Source organism: Pleurodeles waltl, chromosome 8 (assembly GCF_031143425.1).
Source record: "Pleurodeles waltl isolate 20211129_DDA chromosome 8, aPleWal1.hap1.20221129, whole genome shotgun sequence".
In the NCBI taxonomy this organism is placed as follows: Eukaryota; Metazoa; Chordata; class Amphibia; order Caudata; family Salamandridae; genus Pleurodeles; species Pleurodeles waltl.
In genome coordinates, this window is record NC_090447.1 from 1,351,888,844 (window position 1) to 1,351,912,987 (window position 24,144).

The following is a 24,144-nucleotide window of genomic DNA, read 5'->3' on the forward strand; positions in this document are numbered from 1 at the left end:
AGTGCGGAGTACCACTTTGTCAGGATGTACTGCCATAAAAGGTGGTTTAGATGACAGAGCTTGGAGCTCACTTACCCAGCGAGCAGAGGTATTGGCAACCAAGAAGGCAGTCTTGATTGATAGGAGCCGTAAAGGGCAGCTATGAAGCAGCTTGAATGGAGTGCACATCAGATATGTGAGGATTACATTTAAATCCCATTAGGGCATGATAAATGGAATAGGTGGGAAGAAATGTGTGAGGCCTTTGAGAAACCTCCCTACAATGGGAGATTTGAATAAAGAAGGTTGGTCAGGTAGTCTCAGGACGGCAGCGATGGCAGAAAGATAGCCCTTGAGGGTGCCCAAGGCAGAGCCCTGTTGGGCAAGAGAGAGAACAAAGAACAGAACTTCAGAAAGAGGTGCAGAGAGAGGATCGACAATTTGTCAATACACCATGCCACAATTTTTTTCCAACAACAAGCGTACACCGTTTTGGTGGAGAGATGCCTGGCTGCCAAGATGACGTTACAGACTTCGCGTGGACGGTCAAAAGCCGTCAACTGCCGCCGCTCAGTCTCCACGCAAGGAGACGGAGAGTGGACAGGTTCAGGTGGATGACCCTCCCTTGCTGCTGCAACAGAAGATCCTCCCGAATGGGCAGTCTGATTGGAGGAGCTATGGCCATGCTCAAGAACTCGGGATACCAGACTCTTTGTACCCAGTCAGGAGCCACCAGAATAACTTGGGCCCGGTCTTGCCTGATCTTTTTCAGAACTCTGGGCAGAAGTGGTACGGGTAGAAAGGCGTACAGGAGGCCTCAGCTCCACTCGAGACGATAGGCGTAGCCAAACGAGTGCAGCCTTGGAAACTTCAATGCGCTAAACAGCTGACATTGTGCGTTCTCTGCAGAGGCGAAGAGATCTAACCAAGGCTCATCCCACTGCTGAAAGAGACCTTGCGTCGCCTCCGGATGGAAACGTCATTCGTGATCGACTATGCATCGTCTGCTGAGCTCATCTGCTCTGGCGTTCAAGGAGCTGGCGTTCAAGGAGCCGGCCAGATGTTGAACCACCAGGGAAATGTCCTGATGTTCCAGCCAGGTCCAGAGACGAAGCGCCTCTTGACAAAGAGTCCACAATCCCACTCTGCCTTGTTTGTTGCAGTAACACATGGAGGTGGTGTTGTCCGTGAACACTTGCACAGCTTTCCCTTTGAGAGAAGGAAGAAATGCTTTCAATGCTAGTTGAATCGCACGGAGCTCCAACAGATTGATAAGAAGCCCTGATTCCTCCGGAGACCAGAGGCCTCTGATCTCTGCCTCTCCCATATGGCCGCCCTATCCCAGGAGTGATGCATTTATCACTACTGGGAGGTCTGGTTTGGGAAAGGAAAGTGATCTGCCCTTGACTCAATCTCGATTTGTTAGCCACCCCAGAAGATCTTTCGCAGTTCCTTCCGAGATCTGGACTTTGTCGGAGTGTCTACCCTGATGCCTCGCCCACTGGAACTTCAGGTCTCACTGCAGGGCCCGCATCTGGCCTTTTGAACCAGCAGGATGCAGGGGGCCATGAGGCCCAGCAGCCTCAGAGTCATTCTCACCAAAATCCTAGACAGAGGCTAAAACATTAGTATCATAGCCCGAATATCCTAGACTTGCTTTTCGGGAGGATAAGCCTGAAACTGCACTATATCCAGAACAGCTCCTATGAAAGGGAGCGCCAGAGAAGGAGTCAGGTGTGAATTCGGCATGTTTATAGTGAACCCCAGCGAATGCAAGAGGTTCGTTATAGTCTGGAGGTGGGAGATGACTTTCTGGGGCATATCCACCTTCAACAGCCATTCATCGAGGTAGGGGAAGACTGGGGCCTCTAACCTGCGCAGATGAGCTGCAACCACTACCATCACTTTCGTGAACACCCCAGGGGCGCTGGTAAGGCCAAAGGGGAGCACGGTGAACTGAAATTACTCATGGCCTACCACGAATGTTAGGTATCGTCTGTGGGCCAGCAAGATGGGATGTGGAAGTATGTATCCTGCAAGTCCAATGATACCATCCATTCTCCCGGATCCAGGGCAGATAAGACCTGAGCCAATGTCAGCATCTTGAACTTCTTGTTTTTGAGGAAGAGATTGAGGGACTGAAGATCTAAGATAGGACGAAGGACCCTGTCCTTCTTTGCCATCAGAAAGTAGCGGGAATAACAACCACGACCTACTTCTGATGCAGGGACCCTCTCTATGGCTCCTTTGGCCAAAAGAGCTTTGACTTCCTCGCGGAGCAGTGCCATGTGATCCTCTGATTTGTGGTTTAATGAAGGTGGCTTGGCTGGAGGAGAAGACTTGATGGGGAGGGGGTAGCCCTTCTGAACAATCTGGAGGACCCACTTGTCCGTGGTAATGGATTTCCAGTGGGGCAGATGATGGCGAATCCTGCCTCCAATTTGTCCCAAGTGTTCTGATGGACTAGGAAGGTTTGGAGACTGAGGAGGAGGGCGTGGGGTGGACTGGGCGACCCGCTGGCTCCCTGATCCCCGAGATTGTGGAATCCTGTGGCGGCAGCTGCGCAGGGGCTGTACAGCATGCACGGGTCAATGGCTTGATGGAATGGGAAGAAGTTGGGTGCCCCTTACAAAGCTACGAAAGGGGCCAGAGGCGGATTGGTGGGGTCTAGGAGCTGGTGCGAGGCCAAGGGACCGGGCCGTGGCTTGGGAATCCTGAAAGCACTGGAGCGCAGAGTCTGCCTTGTCTCCGAAAAGATGGGTGCCATTAAAGGGCATGTTCATCAACGTTTGCTGGACATCCCCCGAGAAGCCAGATGTTCTCAGCCAGGAGTGACATTTTACTGCCATTGTCGAAGAAACCGATCTGTCCAGAGAGTCGGTCCTATCCAGTCCACAGCAGATGATAAACTTGGATGCATCTCTCCCATTTGCGAACGCTTGGGAGAGGACAGTCTGGGTCTCCTCTGGAACTGTAGGCAGCACCTGCGTGACCGTATCCCAAAGAGTATGGGAATAGCGGCTGTAGGAAGTTGGCTCTGAATGTACTATTTCAAATTAAGAAATAGCATGCACAGAGTCCAAGGGTTCCCCTTAGAAGTAAGATAGTGGCAAAAAGAGATAATTCTAATGCTCTATTTTGTGGTAGTGTGGTCGAGCAATAGGCTTATCAGAGGGTAGTGCTAAGCATTTGTTGTACACACACAGGCAATAAATGAGGAACACACACTCAAAGAAAAATATATTTTCTTAGTTTATTTTAAGAACCACAGGTTCAAGATTTACAAACAATACTTTAAATGAAAGGTATTTCACTCAGGTATCTCGGGAACTTTGAATCAACACAATATCATGCACAGTTTTGGCAAAAATGGCAATAAGCTATTTTAAAATTGGACACAGTGCAAAATTCAACAGTTCCTGGGGGAGGTAAGTATTTGTTAGTTTTTCAGGTAAGTAAAGCACTTACAGGGTTCAAAGTTGGGTCCAAGGTAGCCCACCATTGGGGGTTCAGGGCAACCCCAAAGTTACCACACCAGCAGCTCAGGGCCGGTCAGGTGCAGAGGTCAAAGTGGTGCCCAAAACGCATAGCCTTCAATGGAGAAGGGGGTGCCCCGGTTCCAGTCTGCCAGCAGGTAAGAACCCGCAACTTCGGAGGGCAGACCACGGGGGTTTTGAAGGGCAGCGGGGGGGACACAAGTCAGCACAAAAAGTACACCCTCAGCGGCACGGGGGCGGCCGGGTGCAGTGTGCAAACAGACGTCGGGTTCGCAATAGGTTTCAATGGGAGACCCAGGGGTCTCTTCAGCGAAGCAGGCAGGCAAGGGGGGGCTCCTCGGGGTAGCCATCACCTGGGCAAGGGAGAGGGCCACCTGGGGGGGGTCGCTTCTGCACTGGAGGTCGGATCCTTCAGGTCCTGGGGGCTGCGGGTGCAGTGTCTTTACCAGGCGTCGGGTTCTTGGAAGCAGGCAGTCGCGGTCAGGGAAAGCCTCTGAATTCCCTCTGCAGGCGTCGCTGTGGGGCTCAGGGGGGTCAACTCTGGCTACTCACGGGCTCGCAGTCGCCGGGGAGTCCTCCCTCTAGTGTTGTTTCTCCGCAGGTCGAGCCGGGAGCGCAGGGTGCAGAGTGGAAAGTCTCATGCTTCCGGTGGGAAACGTGGAGTCCTTTAAAAGTTGTTTCTTTGTTGCAAGTTGTAGTTTCTTTGGAACAGGGCTGCTGTCCTCTGGAGTTCTTGGTCCTTTTAGATGCAGGGTAGTCCTCTGAGGCTTCAGAGATCGCTGGACCCTGGGGGACGCGTTGCTGTTGAAGTTTTTCTTGAAGTGGGGAGACAGGCCGGTAGGGCTGGGGCCAAAGCAGTTGGTGTCTCCGTCTTCTCTGCAGGGCTTCAGGTCAGCAGTCCTTCTTCATCTTCAGGTTGCAAGAATCTATCTTCCTAGGTTCTGGGGGCCCCTAAATACTCAATTTAGGGGTGTGTTTAGGTCCGAGGGGATAGTAGCCAATGGCTACTAGCCCTGAGGGTGGCTACACCCTCTTTGTGCCTCCTCCCTGAGGGGAGGGGGGCACATCCCTAATCCTATTGGGGGAATCCTCCATCTGCAAGATGGAGGATGTCTAAAAGTCAGAGTCACCTCAGCTCAGGACACCTTAGGGGTTGTCCTGACTGGCCAGTGACTCCTCCTTATTTTTCTCATTATCTCCTCCGGCCTTGCCGCCTAAAGTGGGGCCGTGTGGCGCTGTAACAAAGGGGGTGAGCCTTTGAGGCTCATCGCCAGGTGTTACAGTTCCTGCAGGAGGGAGGTGAGAAGCACCTCCACCCAGTACAGGCTTTGTTACTAGCCACAGAGTGACAAAAGCACTCTCCCCATGTGACCAGCAACATGCCTGGTGTGTGGAAGGCTGGCAAAACTAGTCAGCCCACACTGGAAGTCGGGTATGTTTTCAGGGGGCATCTCTAAGATGCCCTCTGCGGTGTATTTCACAATAAAATGCACACTGGCATCAGTGTGCATTTATTGTGCTGAGAAGTTTGATACCAAACTTTCCAGTTTTCAGTGTAGCCATTATGGTGCTGTGGAGTTCGTGTTTGACAGACTCCCAGACCATATACTCTTATGGCTACCCTACACTTACAATGTCTAAGGTTTTGCTTAGACACTGTAGGGGCATAGTGCTCATGCACCTATGCCCTCACCTATGGTATAGTGCACCCTGCCTTAGGGCTGTAAGGCCTGCTAGAGGGGTGACTTATCTACGCCATGGGCAGTGTGAGGTTGGCATGGCACCATGAGGAGAGTGCCATGTCGACTTATTCATTTTCTCCCCACCAGCACACACAAGCTGGCAAGCAGTGTGTCTGTGCTGAGGGGTCCCAGGGTGGCATAAGATATGCTGCAGCCCTTAGAGACCTTCCCTGGCATCAGGGCCCTCTGTACCAGGGGTACCAGTTACAAGGGACTTACCTGGATGCCAGGGTGTGCCAATTGTGGACACAAAGGTACAGGTTAGGGAAAGAACACTGGTGCTGGGGCCTGGTTAGCAGGCCTCAGTACACTTTCAAATCATAACTTGGCATCAGCAAAGGCAAAAAGTCAGGGGGTAACCATGCCAAGGAGACACTTCCTTACAGCGGCTCAAAAGGCATGAGGTGTTCACCGACCGCAGCACTAGCCTGGCAGAAGAAAACATTTTCTTCACCAAACTATCCAGTCTTTTTGATTCCCTATCTGGAGGGGGTGACAGGGAATGGGCCAGAGGAAGAAGAAGAGGAATCCTGGATCACAAGGCTCTCAGACATGGGATGTTGGGTGAGGAGTTTCAGGTCTATTGGCGCAGGCCGATGGCAGCAGGCAATCATCCTATTCACAAGAGCCCTTGTGCTGGGTCTGGACCAAGTACCCAAAAGAACGTCCGTCAGTGCCTCATTAAAGGGGAGATGGGGTTCCGATGTGGAAGACCCCGGCTGAAGCACGTCGGTTAGGATGTTTTGGCCTAACCTCCACAGAAGGTAGCTCAAGGTCCAAGACCTCAGTCGCCCTTCTCACCACTATGGAGTATGTGGTGCCCTCCTCCACAGCCACGGTAGGGAGAGAGAGCATACTAGTGTCAGAGAAGGTGCCTGGACCACTGGCATCACCCAAATCCTGCACCCAGTCCATTTGGAGGTCAAGCTGGTATTCTAAAGGGTCCAGTGGCCCCTCTAAACTCTTCCTGTATCCATACTCGTAAGTATAAGGGTCTGGATCAACCCTGGGCCCAGGAGAGCCCATAGAGAATGGAATCGGCGCCGAGCGACGTCGTCCCGGCTCTGGGTCGTCGGGTATGAGAATAGGATCGACATCAATTGTGGGACCCACCGACATCGGGAGCGTCGACGTCTGACACGATGCCATGGGAAGGTTGCTGTGGCATGACCGGCGTCGGGGAGGATCCGAGATTGGATCCGGAGGAGCCATCCGGAGCTGTGGCTGAAGCCAATGACTTCAAATCAGAGGAGGCCCTCACTGACTCACCTGTGCCTGAGGGCACCAAAGGTGGGTCTGTCTGCCCAAAAATTAGGCGCATTGCCTCATAAAACTCTTTTAGCTGGGCAGAGGTGGCTCCCGCTCCCGGAAAGTCAGGGAAGCGCGGGCGGAACCAGATGGAGGATCCATGGACAGAGGCCTAGAGCGTCAACGCTCTTCCCTCGCTGCACCGTCCAAGCAACGGGGTGAAGTCGAAGGACGTTTGTTCTTCTTCTACTTCTTTTTCTTATGACATGAATGTCCTGATGACTTTGAGAATGAAGAGTGGTGGTGACTTTGCAGCCAGTCTCGAGACCCTCCTCTTGAACTAGACCGTGAGCGCATTCGGAGCACGACTTCAGGTGAAAGACACACGAGGTGCGGATCCGTCACTGACATCATTCGGTGGCAGGAGTCGCATGGCTTAAAACCGGTCTTGCGGCACATCCCTCGACGCATCCACAACCTCATCAAAATCGTTTGGCAAAAAAGTAATTTTAATCAAAAAATGACTGAGGGAGCTCCTCTCCGGATCTGCACGTAGACTGGTGCAGAAAGAAAAGAACTGATGCCTGCGTGCCGGGGTGGTGCCTATATACGACCGTAACGTCATCACAGTGAACACAACACCACTAACATCCGTGGAGTCGGCCAACGCCACCTGATGGCGCGCAGAGGTACTGCACGAAGAAAAGTGTCCGGATCCACACTAACGCCTGGGGGAATTCAAAAGGTAAGGAATCCGCAACTAGAAGTCTCTATCAGATGAAGATTCAACCAAGTCACAGCCCACTGGGCGAAGATATTTTGAATCACCTCTGGGTTTAAACCACATTAATGGTTCAACAGACGGCATCTTGCTGAGTTCGCCTGCCCTGACATTTAGCTAGCCAGCAAAATGACTTGCCATGAGAGAGATGCCTTGGAGGAGAACTTCTGTCAGTGGGTCAGCACTTTTTAGTACATTGACCCATTACCCTACGCTGCCCTGCTTTATGCAGTACCACATGGTGGTTTTGCTGTGTGTCAGGACCTGGACCAGCATCCCTCTGATGGACAGGAGAAGGACCTCCAGGGCCAACTGAATAGCATTCAGTTCCAGAAGCCTGATATGGCATCTCTACTCCAATGGAGACAAAAGGGCCCTACTTTCCACCTCCACAAACTGAAGAACCCACCCCAGAATTGATGTATATGTCACTACTAAGATCTCTGAATTCAATAGGGAGAACTGCTACCGCAGGTCAGGTTGGCTTCTATCAGCTACTTCTGAAGGTTCCAGGCTGCCTCAATCAAGATATAATATTATCTGAGATCAACTGTTGATCCCACTGAAACCTCTGGGTCCACTGCAGAACCAAAATGTGCCAATGAACACAGAGAACCAGTAGGATACATGAGACCAGGAGGCCAAGATGCCTCAGAACTATCTGTGTCGGAACATATGAGGGTGTCTGAAACATCAGGATCAAAACCTGAATGTCCTGATTTGCTGCAGGGCATAAAGTTCTTGAAAACCACTGTGTCCAAGATGGTCGTTATGAAGGGAATCCTCTGAGGTTGTAGCAAATGGGATTTTGGTTTGCTAGTTGAAAACCTCAGGGAGAACAGCAGAAAGATGGCTGTCTACAGAAGGTCCACAACTGATTGTGGCAAGCTTACTTGCAGCTGCCAGTCATTGAGGTACGGGAATATGTGCATCGCCATGAAGGGCCATGACCGCCATCACCTTTGTAAACAAGCGAGAGAACTGTGATGAAGCCGAAGGGTAGGACGGTATACTGAATTACTTCCAACCCTACGACAAACTGAAGGATGCCTTTGTGGCACTGCAGATGGGCATATGTAAGTACTTACCCTACAAGTCCAAGGACAGCATCCAGTGACTGGATCAAGGACAGAGAGGCTCTCATAGTCGGCATCTTGAACTGGTCCTTCCAAAGGAAGGAAGACGTTCTAGAACCAAAGGTCTAATACCGGCCTCAGCCCTCTCTATTTTATGAGCACCAAACGTACTGAGAGTAATAACCCATGCCCTTCTTGACTTCTGAAACACTCTCTATGGCCTCTCTGGCTAACAGCGACTGAACTTCCTGGTAAAGGATGGAGGCATGATCTGCGCAAGACTGCACAAAAACAGGAGGAACAGGAGGGGGAGCGGACATAAAAGGAAGAGTATAAACATGTTGAACAAGGTGCAGACCTTTTGGTCTGAGGTAAGTGCACACCAGGTGGGAAGATGAAACCATATCATGCCCCCCAACGCCTGCCCATGACCACAGGAAGAGGAATCAAAATGGACTGCCAAGTTCAAAACAGGCAGCAAAGCAGAGGAGGACTGCCACCCCGCTGGTAGCTAATGCCTCTGTAGCCACCATGTCCTGTGGTACCACACATAGCCTGTCAGGCAACAGGTCTACCATGCAACAGATCAAATAGGAGTGTTGCACAGGATCAGAGGGCTGCCTTTGGCAATAGGTGAGACATCGACAGTGCTGTGAGCTATCAAATGGGATATTCTTAAGAGAGACATTTCTGTTCTGCGCATCAATTCATGATGTCAAACCATAACACTGGTGCTGCTAATGGCATGATCCCCACATTTTGTCATGTCTAGACCACCTCTCAATATGTACTTAACCATGGTGCTGTCCATCAAGGATCATTTGTGCACATGCATTCCTAAAGTCATCAGAAACTGCTTGGAAAACCTTTCTGGCCATATCCCAGAGGACAGGTGTATAATACACTAGTAGACAAAAAGCTTTCAGGTACCTCAATCCCAAACTGATAGATGAGAAAACCTTCTGTTGATTCCCTGTCTCGTAGGGAAGTGGAGAACGCATTTGCGCTGACCTTACTGATAGAAGCCTGAATCCCCAAGCTGTGAGCAGTCAGGTAATGTGTCAGAAATACTATGTCCCCAGGATGAGGCTTGTGATGCCAACTAGACATCGGTCGAGCACTGGCTGAAGTCACCTTCAGATTTAAAAGAAAAAAGGCATCAGGGTTGGGTCTGGAGTCAGCCCCCATAGAGTTCAGACCAGCATTAGAGCAGTCAGAACTGAATAGGCCTTCAATACAGATCTGGAGGTATGGGATGGTGCTGAATAAGTGCCAAGCAGGCTTGCAACAGAATCAGTAAGCACCAGGACAGGCCCCACTGTTGGAAGTCTGGCTCAGGGCTCTTGAAGATCCATGGGGCCCAAGGGTGCTCCAAAGTGAACTGAATTGTCCGGAAGAGTTGTAGCATGGCCTCCTTCAAGGTCCTATCTGCTGCTGGGTCGAAAAGGGCTCTTGAAAGTCAAGATGTGTTGGGACCTAGCCTTAGAGATAGTCTCAGAGTTGAATTGGGCTCTTTTACTACAGACTGAGCGACATCTACTCAGAGAGAGAGTCAAAGAAAGTAGAAGATTCCCATTTGGACTTATGCTTATGGTGGGACTTTTCCTTCAACCTACCTGAGGATGGTGATTTACAGCAGGACTGGGAGTGGTCGCAGGGCTTGAAACATGACCTGCCTCATTTTTTGTGCACTGCAACATACAGCTCAGCCTCATGCTCCCTGATGACCTTCGGGTGCATTAGGAAGACTTTTTCTCAGGATCTTAAGTCATGTTTGGGACCAAGAACCATAGGCAGACACCATGTGGGGCCGTAACTAACATCTGCTTTCTGGGGAAGACATTGCCATAGCAAGATGCCAACAAGAAGTTCCGCATCAAAGGGCAAGGAAAGGACAGAACTGACAGCACACAGGGGTGTTGAGTATATCGGCAATGTAAATCTGCTGCAGATTCCAATGCTGCCAGCTACTGATGCATGGGAGACATTCAGGATCCAATCTGGGGCTGGGTGAATGCAAAAGGTGAGGAATCTGGGGTTAGAATTATCCATTAGAAAACTGGAAACTTAACAACTGCATGTTGTATGCGAAGTAGAAGCTACTCAATGTGAAGGCTGCTAATTTTACATTTCTTTATGAGATCAACCAATGTCTCCCTCATCCCAAACAACCACTTACAGAAACAATATATAAATTGTCTCATGGACGGCACCATATTGATTGTCTTTTTAGTATTAGAAAATACCAAGGCAATTGTTCCTTGAGGTAAAACTAGTCAACGTTTTACAGTGGGATTTTGACTTGTTGTGGATTCTAGCCAAGAAACTGCCTGGGTTTAGTTCATTAGAGTGCAATTAACCTTAAATGGTTTCTCAAATGTACTACCCACACAACTACTTAGGGCAATGCCTCTGTAGCATGCGTGCTCAGAGCAAGTCACAGAGCTTATAACATAACACTAGAAGTATAATCTAGTGACACATGCAGGAATACATGTTGTGACATGAAATAACACAGACCTAAAAATAGACTGCAGAAACATAAACTTCTATATTTTGAATAAATAGGCTGCAAAAACACACAAAGACTCAACAACATGAGCTTCTAAAGCACCACATTAATATCCTCATGCACCTAACTGCACTATCCAACACTTGTTTCCAAATATGCATTTAGTGGAAATATAATAGCAATATTCACAACTCCTACAAAAGTTAGGAAGTGATCTTTTTTGGATTTAAGATATTAAAACAGGTCAATTTGTTGTGTAATATATTTATGGATGGGTCTAAAACTGCTTACTGTAATGTTAGATATATATTATAAGAATAATGCAAGACACCGATTCATGAGACCATCCCAAGGAAAAAATTACATATTGAGTCTACTGAGAACAGCTGTGGAATGCTCCAAGGCAGAATCTGACAAGAACTGGATTCATATAAACCACACAATAGTATGTAAGCCCTTCTGGGATTTAGTGTCAGTTGAAAAGAAATATAGCCACTCTCCCCCAGTGCCTACTTGTGCACTCTAGTTAGTACAGACTTGAAGGGGTGTGGAAGAGATTCATGGAGGCCAGGGATTGATGACTTTCCCCTCACCTTACACTCCTATCCACTTTAATGGTGAATGTGTTCTAGCTCTAGGACACTCATTTCACCAATTGAGCAGTGGGCGATGAAGAATGATTTCTGACATGTGCCACACTAATTTACTGAAAACCTTTGAGTAATGCAAGGCTGAGTTCCAACTCTCTGAAAAGGAGCATCTGTGATATGCACAGATAAGATACTGGATTACTCACCTCCACATCCACAAGAGAGCGGATGCAATTTGAGATCCTATTCCCTAAATTGACTTGCTATAAAGGCAGTGTTTCCAACCTTTTTCGGGTATTTATATGGCAAAAAAAACAAAACACTGGAGGCATAATTTGGAGTGGTAAACAATTTTAGGCAAGCATATTTGAGCATATTATGAGCATATTATGGAGCGCCTTGGAGAAGATATCTATCATCTTCAACATATAGGAAAATCCACTATAAATTATTGTAAGGTTGGTATTATACCCCCTTTTATCTCCACCAAATGTATTATACTCCGTCTATCTTCACCTAATATAAATCCCAAATGTTGAAGGGGATGTGATGCCACAGAAGATATAATGCACATCTGGTGGCAGTGGCACTGCCTAAAAATCCACATCTTTTGTGGTGTGCATCACGTCTAGGAAAATGCTGATACGTCCAATTTTGCCACCCCCCCCCCCCCCCAAATGTGATGTTCTTGGACTTGAAGCCGGATAGTGTTGAGCCAATGACCAATTGTGAGTGGTATATTCTTCTACACTGTCAATGGGTGGCAGAACTAACCACAGCGTTGAATTGGAAGAAAAAAAAAGACCCACCATCGATCTCTCTGTTATATAATAGAAAGTGGAACAATCTGGCAATGAAGCGATTAACTAGCAACATGAATGGCTCACATCTTAAGTGAGAAGACAAATGGAAGCTCCTATAACAAGTACAGTGTGGTGGCCTCTCAAGAACACTTGTTATACTGTGAAGGACAGTCACTGTTCTTTTTGACTGAATGTTACTTAACATGACTTGTCCTGTGGTTAGGGAGTGCCCGAGCTACAAAGACAACCTGATGTTTTGGGCTAGGGGAGAAGAGAGAGACGAAGTTCAAACTTAATAAATGTGATAACGGGTTGTTCCGCTCCTCGGGTGGAGAAAGGGATCAGAGTTTGTTTGGACCTACGTTATATCATTTAGTGTTAAGACCTCTACTGTGACCCATCTACTCAATGCATGTTTTATGTCTTCAAACTTATTGGTGATGGGTGTCGCTGATAGGGGTCTGTTCTTTTAATAATGTCAGTAATACAAAACCTTAATAAAGAGATTACTGAAAAAAATTAATACTAATAACAAAACAATTCTTCCCATGTTGTAATTTGCAATTTGCACCTTCAGGAAGCTGGCCTGGTGTGTGGTGGGTACCTAAGGAACTTACACCTTATACCAGGTATCTCCTCTTAGTGAAGTATATTAAGTGTCTAGAAGCCAGGCTCTCTAGAGGTAGCTGTGGATGAGCAGCCAAGGATTATCTAGGAGACATGCAAAGCTCATGCAAAACCACTCTAGTCACACAGCACTTACACACATGAAAGAACACACTCAGTTGTACAAAAATAAAGGTACTTTATTTTTGGAAAACAATACCACAAAATACTAGAAGGGCAACCCTCCAATAGGAGGTGAGTAATACACTAAATATATACACTAGCAATCAGAAATGAACATAGAAAAGTTTAGAAATCAGTGTAAATAGTAAATACCAACAGTGACCCTAGGGGGAGCACAACCCATATACTAAATAAATTGAATGCGAACACAGGACCCCCACCTAGGTAAGTGGAATGCGTAGAGGAGACCTGCAACCAGGTGGTAACCTGGTGCAAAATTAAAAAATGCAGTAAAACTGCATTTTTACATTTGAACTGTAAAGTACACATGCCCTTTTGGCATGTGTGTACTTTACATGTGTAAAAAAAAAAAATGGGGTGCAGGACCCTGGCCCTTTGCTTTTCACAAATTGCGATTTCTGTTTCAGAAATCGCAATTTGCGAAATGCAAAAAATTCGCAGCTATGGACCAACAGGCCCATAGCTGCGAATGGGGCCAGTATCGCAATTTGCGATTCGGTAATTGCATTTGCGATTTTTAAGAAATCACAATTACCGATTCGCAAATGTGATACATGGCCCTTTGCGAGTCGGTAATTGCGATTTCTTAAAAATCGCAATTACCGAATCGCAATGGGCCAGATTCATACATCTGGCCCTTTGTTCCTTAATCTTCATACTACATCCCTCAACACTGTCATTCTCTCTGATAGGAATGAGTTAAACTAGTTTTGAAAATGTTTTAAGAGACTGACATCTGCTTCTGCGAAGTCAAAAGACTGTGACAAATGAAGTGCCTGCCTGAAAAGGGGTGGGCAGTAAAGGTGAATTTTGAAATTCAGGCACTTAACACTTACCCTGGGCAATAAGATCTTTTCGAAGTAAAGGATATAGAACAGGCTCTACTCCATCCATCTCCTGTATTATAAGCGTCTTTCCAAAGCGTACTGCCAGCTCAAGAGCAGTCATAAAGTTAGCATCCTGTGTAAGAAGAAAAACAAAGTAGATTTTTGCAAAAATGTATCGAGTTATTGGATGCTCATTGTTGGGCAGTCTAACAAAACAAATAACCCAATACATTCCACCTGTTATACCAAACCTGACCTTCAAAAGAAAATTACAATATAATATTTACTGTTGTGCTATTCCTTTTCATTATAAAATCCAAAAATGATTCTTGAGGGTGTTTTGAAGTCATTAACATCCCCATGCTTCTATAGCTAAACGTGCCTTTCCATGCATCAATAGCCCACCCAATAATTTCAAACATCTAAACCAATGAAACTGCAGAACAGTCTGCATTTAACAGAAGAACATGTTATTTAGATTCAGCAATGATCTTTCTGATGGCTATTGTTCTTGATGCAAATTTCTTTAGGTGAACCATGCATTAAACCGGAGTGGTTCTGGAAAAGACTCCACAGCAATACCTCCACTCTGGTGTCAGATGGCACATGACTGCTTCAGTGCAGATCTGCGAGGATCCATGGTTGAAGCTACATCACAAATGACGAAGAGGACCAGTGATTTCAGTCCTCTTTATATTCATGTCCAGTAGAAAAATAAGACGTGAAGACTGAAAACAAAACCCTTGCTTCAGAAGAAGGCAGGTGGATGGTCAGAAGGAATCTGCAGATGAACAGTAGTCATCAAAAAGAACCCTACAGAAGTTAAATAATTTGTTCTTCAAATGTATACTCTTCTTGAAGTGTCCATGGGTAAACTTACAAAACAATCTAAAAAAGGAGGCCAGTGAATGAAGCACAAGACCTACACCACGAAACATTGAAGGACTGCCTCAGCCAACTAAGATTCTTCTTTCAATTAATCATCCAACAAATGCTAAGCGAATGAATGAAAGGATGATCAGGAAGAAGTGCAACAAATTGTCTCCACTGATACCGCACAGAGTAAGGCAGAAGTTGTTGCCTTCCTTTTTACTGTATTCACCCTACAATTCACAGCAGGGTGACAACCCACTATTAACACAGCTTCATCACTGAAGAAATCCACCTAGAAATAATTTGCTTAAGAGCTTAGCCCACCTCTCTCCACAACATCCAACGAAAAGGGTATAATCTGCCCTCAACTGCTTGGTACAGTACAGATGATAGCTCAATGCCCCACTTGGATGGACCCTATGCAACCCATCCTCTTCACCTGAAAAATTAGAAGACAGATAAAATTATGCCAAAGGGACTAAGTCAGGTGAAAGTCTAAAATACCCTTTGGCAAAACATATTTTCCTCTCAAGGGCACCCTACCCTTGCAGTAATCAGTTAAAGTGGGAGAAGCAGATAACATTTGCAAAAATGTTATAGCATGTAGCTGACAGAAAGGAGTCTGAGGTTATGAGGTAGTCTAGCCAGTGGGGAAAATAGAGGGGACTGAATCTGCTACTGTGGGTGATTCCAAATTTTCCCCTGTCCTGACAGGAACACAACATTTATTGGGACACCTGGATTGGCTCAGAAGGTGGCCTCTGCTGTGAGTGTTGTGCCCTAAAATGGTCTTGCAATTTTCTTTACTCTTGGTTGAACTGTTTCATTGGGAGTTAAGGACCAGCAAGCAAGCCACAGTTCTACTGTTCTTGAAGCGATCAAGGGAGGGTGGTGACAGCTGCTTCCATGGATTAATTCCATGATGTTCTGAAAAATAAACGCCACTCTTGAGGATTTGATTGGAAACATCCAAACCTTTATTGACCAGATAAGTGAACAGCTATTTAATTTGGTCCTGGAGAATGGTAACAGTCAGTTTACAGGACCAGCTAGAGGTAATTGGTGTTTTCAGTGCAAAAGGTACGGCATCCAGAAGCAAAGACTTTTTTCATCTCTCAGAGAAAGTACTCCTGACCCTTGGGCTAAAAGGGCCATGGAAAAAGAATTTGGAATCAACTAGTGGATTTTGCCTTGTGCACCCTAAGTGGCCAGGGTATGCCCAGGCGTGGGTCCTGTGCTTGCTGCGCCACTGGATTCAAGCTAGCCTGGCTGATGAAGGGTGATACCCTGAAACCGGTCCCAGGATGCTTGAATACTGTCCAGGGAGAACTTGGCTTGGCAATTCGGGCGGGACTGATCTGCATATAGCTGCGTCTGAACTGGGGTGACGTAGCAAGCTAAATAACGATGGATTAAACCCAGATTTGTGACCGGGGTGAGTGTTTGAAAAGTTTCAACACTCCGTCCATCATTTTGTTTTGTGATATTACAATTTCTTCTGAGACCATTCCCTGTCTGGGAACTTATCGAAGGAGAAGGAGAACACTTTGGTGTCTTCCTGTGGTCTTTGGCCAAAAATGGCTTGGCCTCTTGCTCCTTGATGGCTTTCAGGTGTATTAGGGAACAGGAGATAAGGACTTAAGATATAGGTGTCATGTGGTCCGACAGGGACAAGCTCTGCAAAAGAGTTTAAACCCTGAAAAATTAGTCAGGGAGGTTTGACCTAGTCGCTGTTGAAAGGCTGAGACATTTAATCAGTGAAGCACTGAGAACAGCTCCAGGCATGCGTTAAAGAGGTGTGGAAAAATAGGATGGGCACAAGTGTGCCGTTTGGCAGCTTCCAAAGTCTTCAAATTCTGAGAGGAGAGTTTCTTCAGGCTTTATGGCCCTTTCTAGTAGCTGGTGACACCAGAAAGTTATTGCTGAGCAAAACTTTTCGAGATCCAGTCTGGCACCTAGAGAATTTTCCTAAAGTGGGGAATTTGTGAGTAGATATATACATCAAAAGGTGCATTATATTCACGGACTTTCTAGTTTTCATTGTAAAAGTTTCATTGAGTATGACCTCATTACTTTCAATGTTTTATCCAAAGACCCATGTCCTGTTGGCATATAGATTGCAGCCAGGGCTTGGACAGCGGATTTCTTACTGGCCAGTTTTAGCAGGAGCTATAGTTAGGCATACCTTACAGAAATTGCATGATTCCATGGATTCTTTTAGACAACGTGCTTAAACAATACCGACCACTAATGTCTGAAAGTTATGGGACATGGAAATGAGGGATTGTAACTTAATTATAATAGGGGCACCTGTCATACTTTTGAGATGACGCTTAGTGTTTTGGAGGCTCGTTGTTACAGTAAAATGTTGTGGAATGCATATTAAGGGGCCAGAAAGCAAGGAACTGTCAGGGATTTCTTTTTAGTTTTACAGGTCTAATAACTTGTAGAATGGAAACTGTTTCTCACCTTGTAGAACGTACAAGGTTTAAATCATCAAGAAAAAGGGTAAAAATCTGCAAAGAAATATCACTATACACATGTGAATGATTCTTTTGCCTTTCTTTCGTGTTCTGAAGTACAGCTGTTAGGATGTGCTAGGAAAGGGACATTTTTTAGGTACTGGCAGTCGGCGCATAGCTGCACATGGCTGATGACATGTAACGATATAAAGGGTGTTGTTTTACGTAACACATACCTACTGACTTTATCAATGGCTCAGAACACCAAATTATAAAAAGTAAGCACTTGAATATATAATAAGCAGACTGACTAACTTTGTTAATAAGCCACCAATATGTTCTGTGTTTGCTATATGCAAAGATCCCAATAAATACTACTGAAACATAAACAGTCACCAATAGCTATAATCAAATGTATATTTTATAAATTCATACATCGCCATTTTTAATAGTTATTTTCACAAATTTTTTTCAATGAGGCATTTAAAAAAAAAAAAATTAAACAAGTCATTGAGTCTTTTTTTTTTTTTTAAACATTTTTCAGGCCACAAGGCACAATCAACCACAAAGGGTCCCTGCACTCCAGCTGAAGAGCATATAGCATAGAGTGCTTTGAATAAAATTGTATGCACTCCGGGGGTCATGGATTGAATAATTCAGGAGACTTACTGCATTTTTAAAAATGTTCTTAGGAGGCTGCTGTGCTCCTTGCAGCCCACAAAACATTTTTTTTAAAAAAACCTTTGTGGTGGCCCTGCTGCTTCTAAGGGCACCACAAGTCATCAAACAATGTTAAAAACAAAAAGCTCTTGCAAGGCCTTTTGGGGCGTTCTCCAGCTGGAGCAGAGAATGTGATATGAGCAGCAGCCACCCATTTCACATATATATATATATATATATATATATATGTATATATATATATATATATATATATATATATATTTGGGGAGGGGGCCCCCCACCCCAAGTCTTTTCATGGTCTGCCATCCCCTAGGGCAGATCATATTTTCAGAGTGAGTGTGCGAGCAAGGAGAAACATGTGTGCTCCCCACCCTACGGAAGAAGCTTTTTGCTTTTTTGCTTTGGGAATAAGTAACACTTTCCTGCCTGCTCTCTTGGGGGCAAGAATGTGTTCCTGGATCCCAGGAACCCTGCCATGGAGAAAGCCTCTGGAGATGGGGTCACTGGGGCTATACAATGGTGGGGATCGTACAGTTGAGTTTGGCGAATGTGAAAGATAAGGTCTTGGTAGCTGTCCTACAGATATCAGCTATTGCGATGTTGCCCAGACAAGCCATGTAGGCTACCTTCTTGCATGTAGAATACAGCCCAGGGGTAGCAGGGAGGTATTTTTGGCCTTGGCATAACAGATCTTAATGCACTTGACTAGCCAGCACGCGATCCCTGCTTTTGAACTGGCACTGCCTTCCTGTGGTTTAGTTTAGGTGAAAACTTTTGTTTAACAAAAGGATTTAGTTCCTGTCATTGTAGTACATGAGAACCCTCTTGATAGCTAGTGTTTGAAGGGCTCTCTCTTTGTCTGGGTGCGGGAATAACACCAGGAGTTCGATTGTCTGGTAAGGTGGAAAGGGGAGACCACCTTAGGCAGAAACTTTGAGTTACTTTTATGCATTATTTTTTGTCAGCCTGAACTTTAAAAATAGATTTTCCAGCATGAGAGCTTAGATTTCACTCATGCCTGAGGGAAGTGATTGTGACTAGAAATGCAAGATTCCAGAACAGAAACCTGAGAGGGCACATATAAAGAGGGTTAAAAGGAGGTCCCATGAGCATAGTGAGTACTAGAATGAGGTTCCAGGGCGGGACTGGGGATAACCTGGGGAGGATAACCCTCCTAATGTCTCCATAAACCCCTTAATGCCGGGGACTCTGAATAATGAAGAGTGTTGCCTGTTCTGTAAATATGCCACCATTGCAGCCAAACGTAAACAAATGAAAGTCTGTGAATTGCAAGTGAAACAGGTAGCAGATGACATCCTGTGCTGCTGGTTTGAGTGGATCAATGTGTCTGGGTAGGCAGTAGTGGACAAACCTCTTCCACTTTGATGCATAGCAGGCTTGAGTAGTGGGATGGCGAGCCTCTTTGAGGATGGACATAACTCAGAATGGAGATTTGTATTTGTAAAGCCCATTAAACCAAAAAGGCATCAAAGCACTGTGCAGGTGAGCAGGAGCCAGAAGACAATCCTATGAAGGCTACTCAAGCGGGGTACTGATCGGAAGCCTATTATGCTGCTGAGAACAGCCAAATTTTAACCACCCTGCGAAACATCATATACGAGTCCGACACTCTAATGGCATCCTGCAGCTTGTTCCAGAGCCTGGCCACTGTGAAGTCTCTCACCACCCCCCATCCAGCCGTCTGAAATCTTGGTACATTTACTGTCTCCTGACTAGCAGATCTCACTGACCTGCTAGGGGCGTACCAGGTGAAGGTGAACCTATGGTACTTAGGGCCTAGCTGATGGAGAGCCTTAAACACCAAGCATAAGGCCTTGAAATTAAGCTGCTTCCATATCAAGAGCCAGTGTAGGGTCCTCAAGCCTTCACTCACCAAATGGCTCTTAGATAGTCCTAGGACTATACGCCCCACTGCATTTTGGATAAGTTGAAGTGTGTTGAGGGAGTGCTGCGTTAAATTTAGGTACAAAGCATTGCAGTAGTCCAGCTAACAGGTGATTAATGCCAGTACTATTGGTACCCTAAGCTCCAATGGAATGAACACGAAGATCTTTCTCAGCATCTTGCATAGCCAGAAACAAGAGCTTACTGCCTTGTTGACCTGGCGCTCAAAAGTCAGAGCATTATCAAAGACAATCCCCAGATTCTTTGCCTCCTTCACCGGAACTGGCAGCGGTCCACAAGCCTCAGGTCACCAGCTGCTAATCAAGATAGAGTTGTTAGTGCCTAAAATCAAGATTTCTGTACTTTCCGCATTCATTTTGAGCCAGTTTTGCCTCATCCAGATGTTGACCTCTGTTATACACAACTTGCATCTATCAGCCACTTCTGTCCGGTCCTCTCCAAAAGGCACGATAATCTATGTAATATCTGCAGCAGAATGACACCTGAAAACCCCAGGACCGTATCAGCCATGCCAATGAAGCGAGAGGGTGGGGCTGAGCCCTGCAGAACACAGCAGCGCAGTTGGAACGGGCATGCGCTAAGGTCTCTATTGTTAACTATGCCAGTCCTTAGAAAGGACTCTAATAGTTGGAGCGCCTTATCCCTCAGCCCCGCCTGTCACAGCATACTTACCAGCAGAGATGGAGAAATGGTGTCAAAGGCTGCAGACAGATATAGCATCACCAGAATAGCCACTCTGCCTAGATCCACCTGACGCCGGATGAAATTGGCCGCAGTAATCAAAGCCGATTTAGTGCAGTGATTGCTCACAAATGCTGAGAGGGATCAAGGCATTCATTATCACCAAGAAAATGAGCAAGCTGTTTATTTAGATGTTTCTCCAATATTTTAGCTGGGGCCAGCATTAGCTAAATAAGCCAGAGATTTTTCAAATCATTCACCTCTCTGTTTGCTTTTTTTAATTTTTTTAAAAGGGATAATATAGCCTTCTTCCAGCATTGGGGATATCCCCCTGAAATCAGCATTGGGAGGAGACTTTCTCCAATGCTTCTGCTATATACCCAGGGGCCAACTGCATCACTATTGGTGGACATGGGTCCTCCGGTGACCCCGAGCTGGTTTGCATTAGCAGGGATTTAATCTTCTCTTATGTGAGGGGTAAGAAACTGGCTAGTGTGTTACTTCTGGGCTGCTCATTAGTGCTCCTGGCTTACGGTACCCTGGATTGAGGTACCCAAACTCTTGGGCATCATAAAAAAATGATTAGTTTGAAATGCTTGGGGTAGGAGTGTCTGACTGTGCCCTGGTGTTGAGTGAGAAGATCTGGCCGGTTGGGAAGCTTCTCGTGAAGGACTACAAACAACTCCAGAAGGGTTGTGAACCAGGGCTGTCTGGCCCACGGGGCAGCCATCAGGATAGGGTTGATGAATGTCTGCCGTAGCCTCCAGACCATTCTAGGAAGAAGGGGGAGAAGTAGAAAAGCATACGCAAATATTTCTAACAAGTACATCCATTGTGCGTTGCCCATGGATGGTGGGTGGTTAAAGATGGAGGCAAAGCTTGGAGGTTTGGCATTTTCAACTGCTGCAAACAGGTGCACATTGGGAAATCCTCAACATGTGAAGTATGGGAGCAGGACCTGGGGTTGGACTTCCCACTCATAGACTTATTGCCACATCATTCTGAGCATGTCTGTGAAGTCGTTGCCCTGTGTGCTAGCGCCGGGAGTGGGGTAGAATTCATGCCTCATTGTTTCTGAAAGTTAATACATGGCAGTCTTGTTGACTATTTTGACCAGGACTGTTTTGTGAGGTATGTGACAGAAGAAAACTTTGAGAGCTAGTTGGACTGCCACTAACTGCAGATACTTGGTGTGGAAGGCCTGTTGAAGGGGCATCCACATGCCCTTTGTAGGAAAGTCATCTTTTTGGCATGTTACCCCCACTTTTTTCCTGTCATCAGTGTACTTAAACAGTTTTCACTGGGATCCTGCTAACCAAGACCCAAGTGATTGTGCTCCCTCTCCTCTAAAGTTGCTTTGGTACCCTTTACACCCCACAATTAGCACACTGGTGCACCGCACCCCTGTAGGTCCCTAGTATATAGCACTTAGGTACCCAGGGTATTGGTACACCAGGGGTCCCACCTGGGCTGCAGCATGTATTATGCCACCCATGGGAGTCCATGCAAACTGTGTATGCAGGCCTGCCATTGCAGCCTGCGTGAAAAGGTTTATGCACTCTTTCACTGCTGGTCACTGCACCAGGTCACTCTAAGTCACCCGTATGGTAGGCCCTCCTAGCCCAGAGGGCAGGGTGCAGGTCCCTGTGTGTGTGTGGGCACCCCCGTATGAGCAGAGGTGCCCCTACGAATCCCAGTACCAATGAACTGGACTTCATAAGTGCGGGGAAGACATTTTACCCACGTACTGGACACAGGTGTCCAGCTACATAATGTTAACTCTGAACCTAGGCATGTTTGGTATCAAACATGTCGGAGTCATACCCAAATACTAATGCCAGTATTGGTGGCATGATTCCATGCACTCTGGGGGCTCCTTAGAGGACCCTCAAGTATTGCTCCTACAAGTCTTCCATGGTTTGCTGGCTGTCCACGCGAAACCACACAAAGGAAAGGGGACTGACCACTTCCCTGTCCATCACCACCCCAGGGATGGTGCCCAGAGCTCCTCTAGGTGGCCACTTGATTCTGGCTCCTTAGAAACAAGATATGCCGAGGCCCCTGGGAGCATCTGGTTCGCCAGGAGAGGTGACTGACGTCAGTGACCCCTCTGATAGGTGGATCACCCTGCAGAGTGACCAAGCCCCCTCTTAGGGCTATTTAGGGACTCCCTTGCGGGTGTGTCCCCAGATTCGGCATGCAAGAGTCCAACAGGACTCCTCTACATCGACCTCATCTGCTACTGGCCATTGGAACCGCTGCTGGACTTCAGAGGAACCAAACAAGCCTGCAACCCCCGGGATGACCACGCCTTGCAGCAAAAAAAGGCGCTAAAAAAAGAATAATTCTTTAAAAATTCATATCTCCGGTTCCCCTTATCCGATTTTATTCGTTTTTGTGTCATTTTAAAGATAAAAATGTAACCTATTTTTATAAAGTGGTTTTGGATTTTTAAACTGTTTCTTGTGTTTTATTTAATTACTGTTTTGTGATATTTGAATGCTTTACACTCTATCTCCTAAGTTAAGCCTTGACGCTCGTTGCCAAGCTACCAAGGGTTGAGCTGGGTTTAATTTACTGAGACCTAACTGGTCCTAAGTGGAGGTTAGTGGCCTATTGCTAAGTGTAGGTACCTACCTGCCCTTACCAATGACCCATTTTCCAACATCTGGGTAGAAGTGGTATTGGCAGGAAGGCGTATAGGAGGCCTGAGTTCCAATCGAGACGAAAAGCATCACCAAGCGAGTGCCGCCTTGGAAACTCCAGCTTGCAAAACAGGTGATATTGTGCATTCTCTGCGCAGGCGAACAGATCAAACCAAGGCTCTCCCCACTGCTGAAAGAGACCTTGCGCCACCTCCAGATGGAGATGTCATTCGTGATCGACCATGATTTGGCAGTTGAGTTCGTCTGCTCTGGCATTCAGAGAGCCCACCAGATGTTAAAACACCAGGAATATGCCCTGACATTCCTGCCATGTCCAGAGATGCAGGGCCTCTTGACAAAGGGTCCAAAACCCTACCTTGACCTCGTTGTTCAAGTACCACATGGTGGTGCTGTTGTCTGTGAAAACCTGCTCCATTTCCCATTGGGAGAGTGAAGGAATGCTTTCAATGCAAGCCTCATCGCCCTGAGCTCCAAAAGATTGATGTGGAGCCCGGATTCTGAAGGAGACATGATCCTTCTGATCTTTGCCTCCACCATGTGGCCATCCCATCCCAGGAGTGACACATATGTGTAGGAGGCTGGCCTGGCTTGTAGTGGGTACCAGAGGTACTTACACCTTGTGCCAGGTCCAGTTATCACTTATTAGTGTAGAAGAGGTGTTTCTAGCAGCTTAGGCTGATGGAAAATAGCTATGGCAAAGCAGCGTAGGCTGAACTAGGCGACGTGGAAAGCTCCTACTATACCACTGATGTCATATGCACAATATCATAAGAAAACACAATACACAGATATACTAAAAATAAAGGAACTTTATTTTTATGACAATATGCCGAAAGTATCTCAGTGAGTACCCTCAGTATGAGGATAAGATATATACACAAGATATATGTACACAAACCAAAATTATGCAGATATTAGCAAAAGGAAGTAATGCAAGCAATGTAAAGTTACAGTAGATTGCAATAGGAGCACCTAGGTATAGGGGCAACA

At 46.4% G+C, this 24,144-nt stretch overlaps 1 protein-coding gene across 2 annotated transcripts in view; it reads right to left on the reverse strand.

Moving 5' to 3' along the window:
* The window catches only part of DYNC2H1 (dynein cytoplasmic 2 heavy chain 1), a 1,541,159-nt gene that overhangs the window by 639,195 nt on the left and 877,820 nt on the right, over positions 1-24,144 (reverse strand). For both annotated transcript variants that reach the window (XM_069202358.1, XM_069202357.1), the window contains one exon: positions 13,875-13,998. In XM_069202358.1, the coding sequence (XP_069058459.1) occupies positions 13,875-13,998 (124 nt within the window). The remainder of the gene's footprint in view (positions 1-13,874; positions 13,999-24,144) is intronic.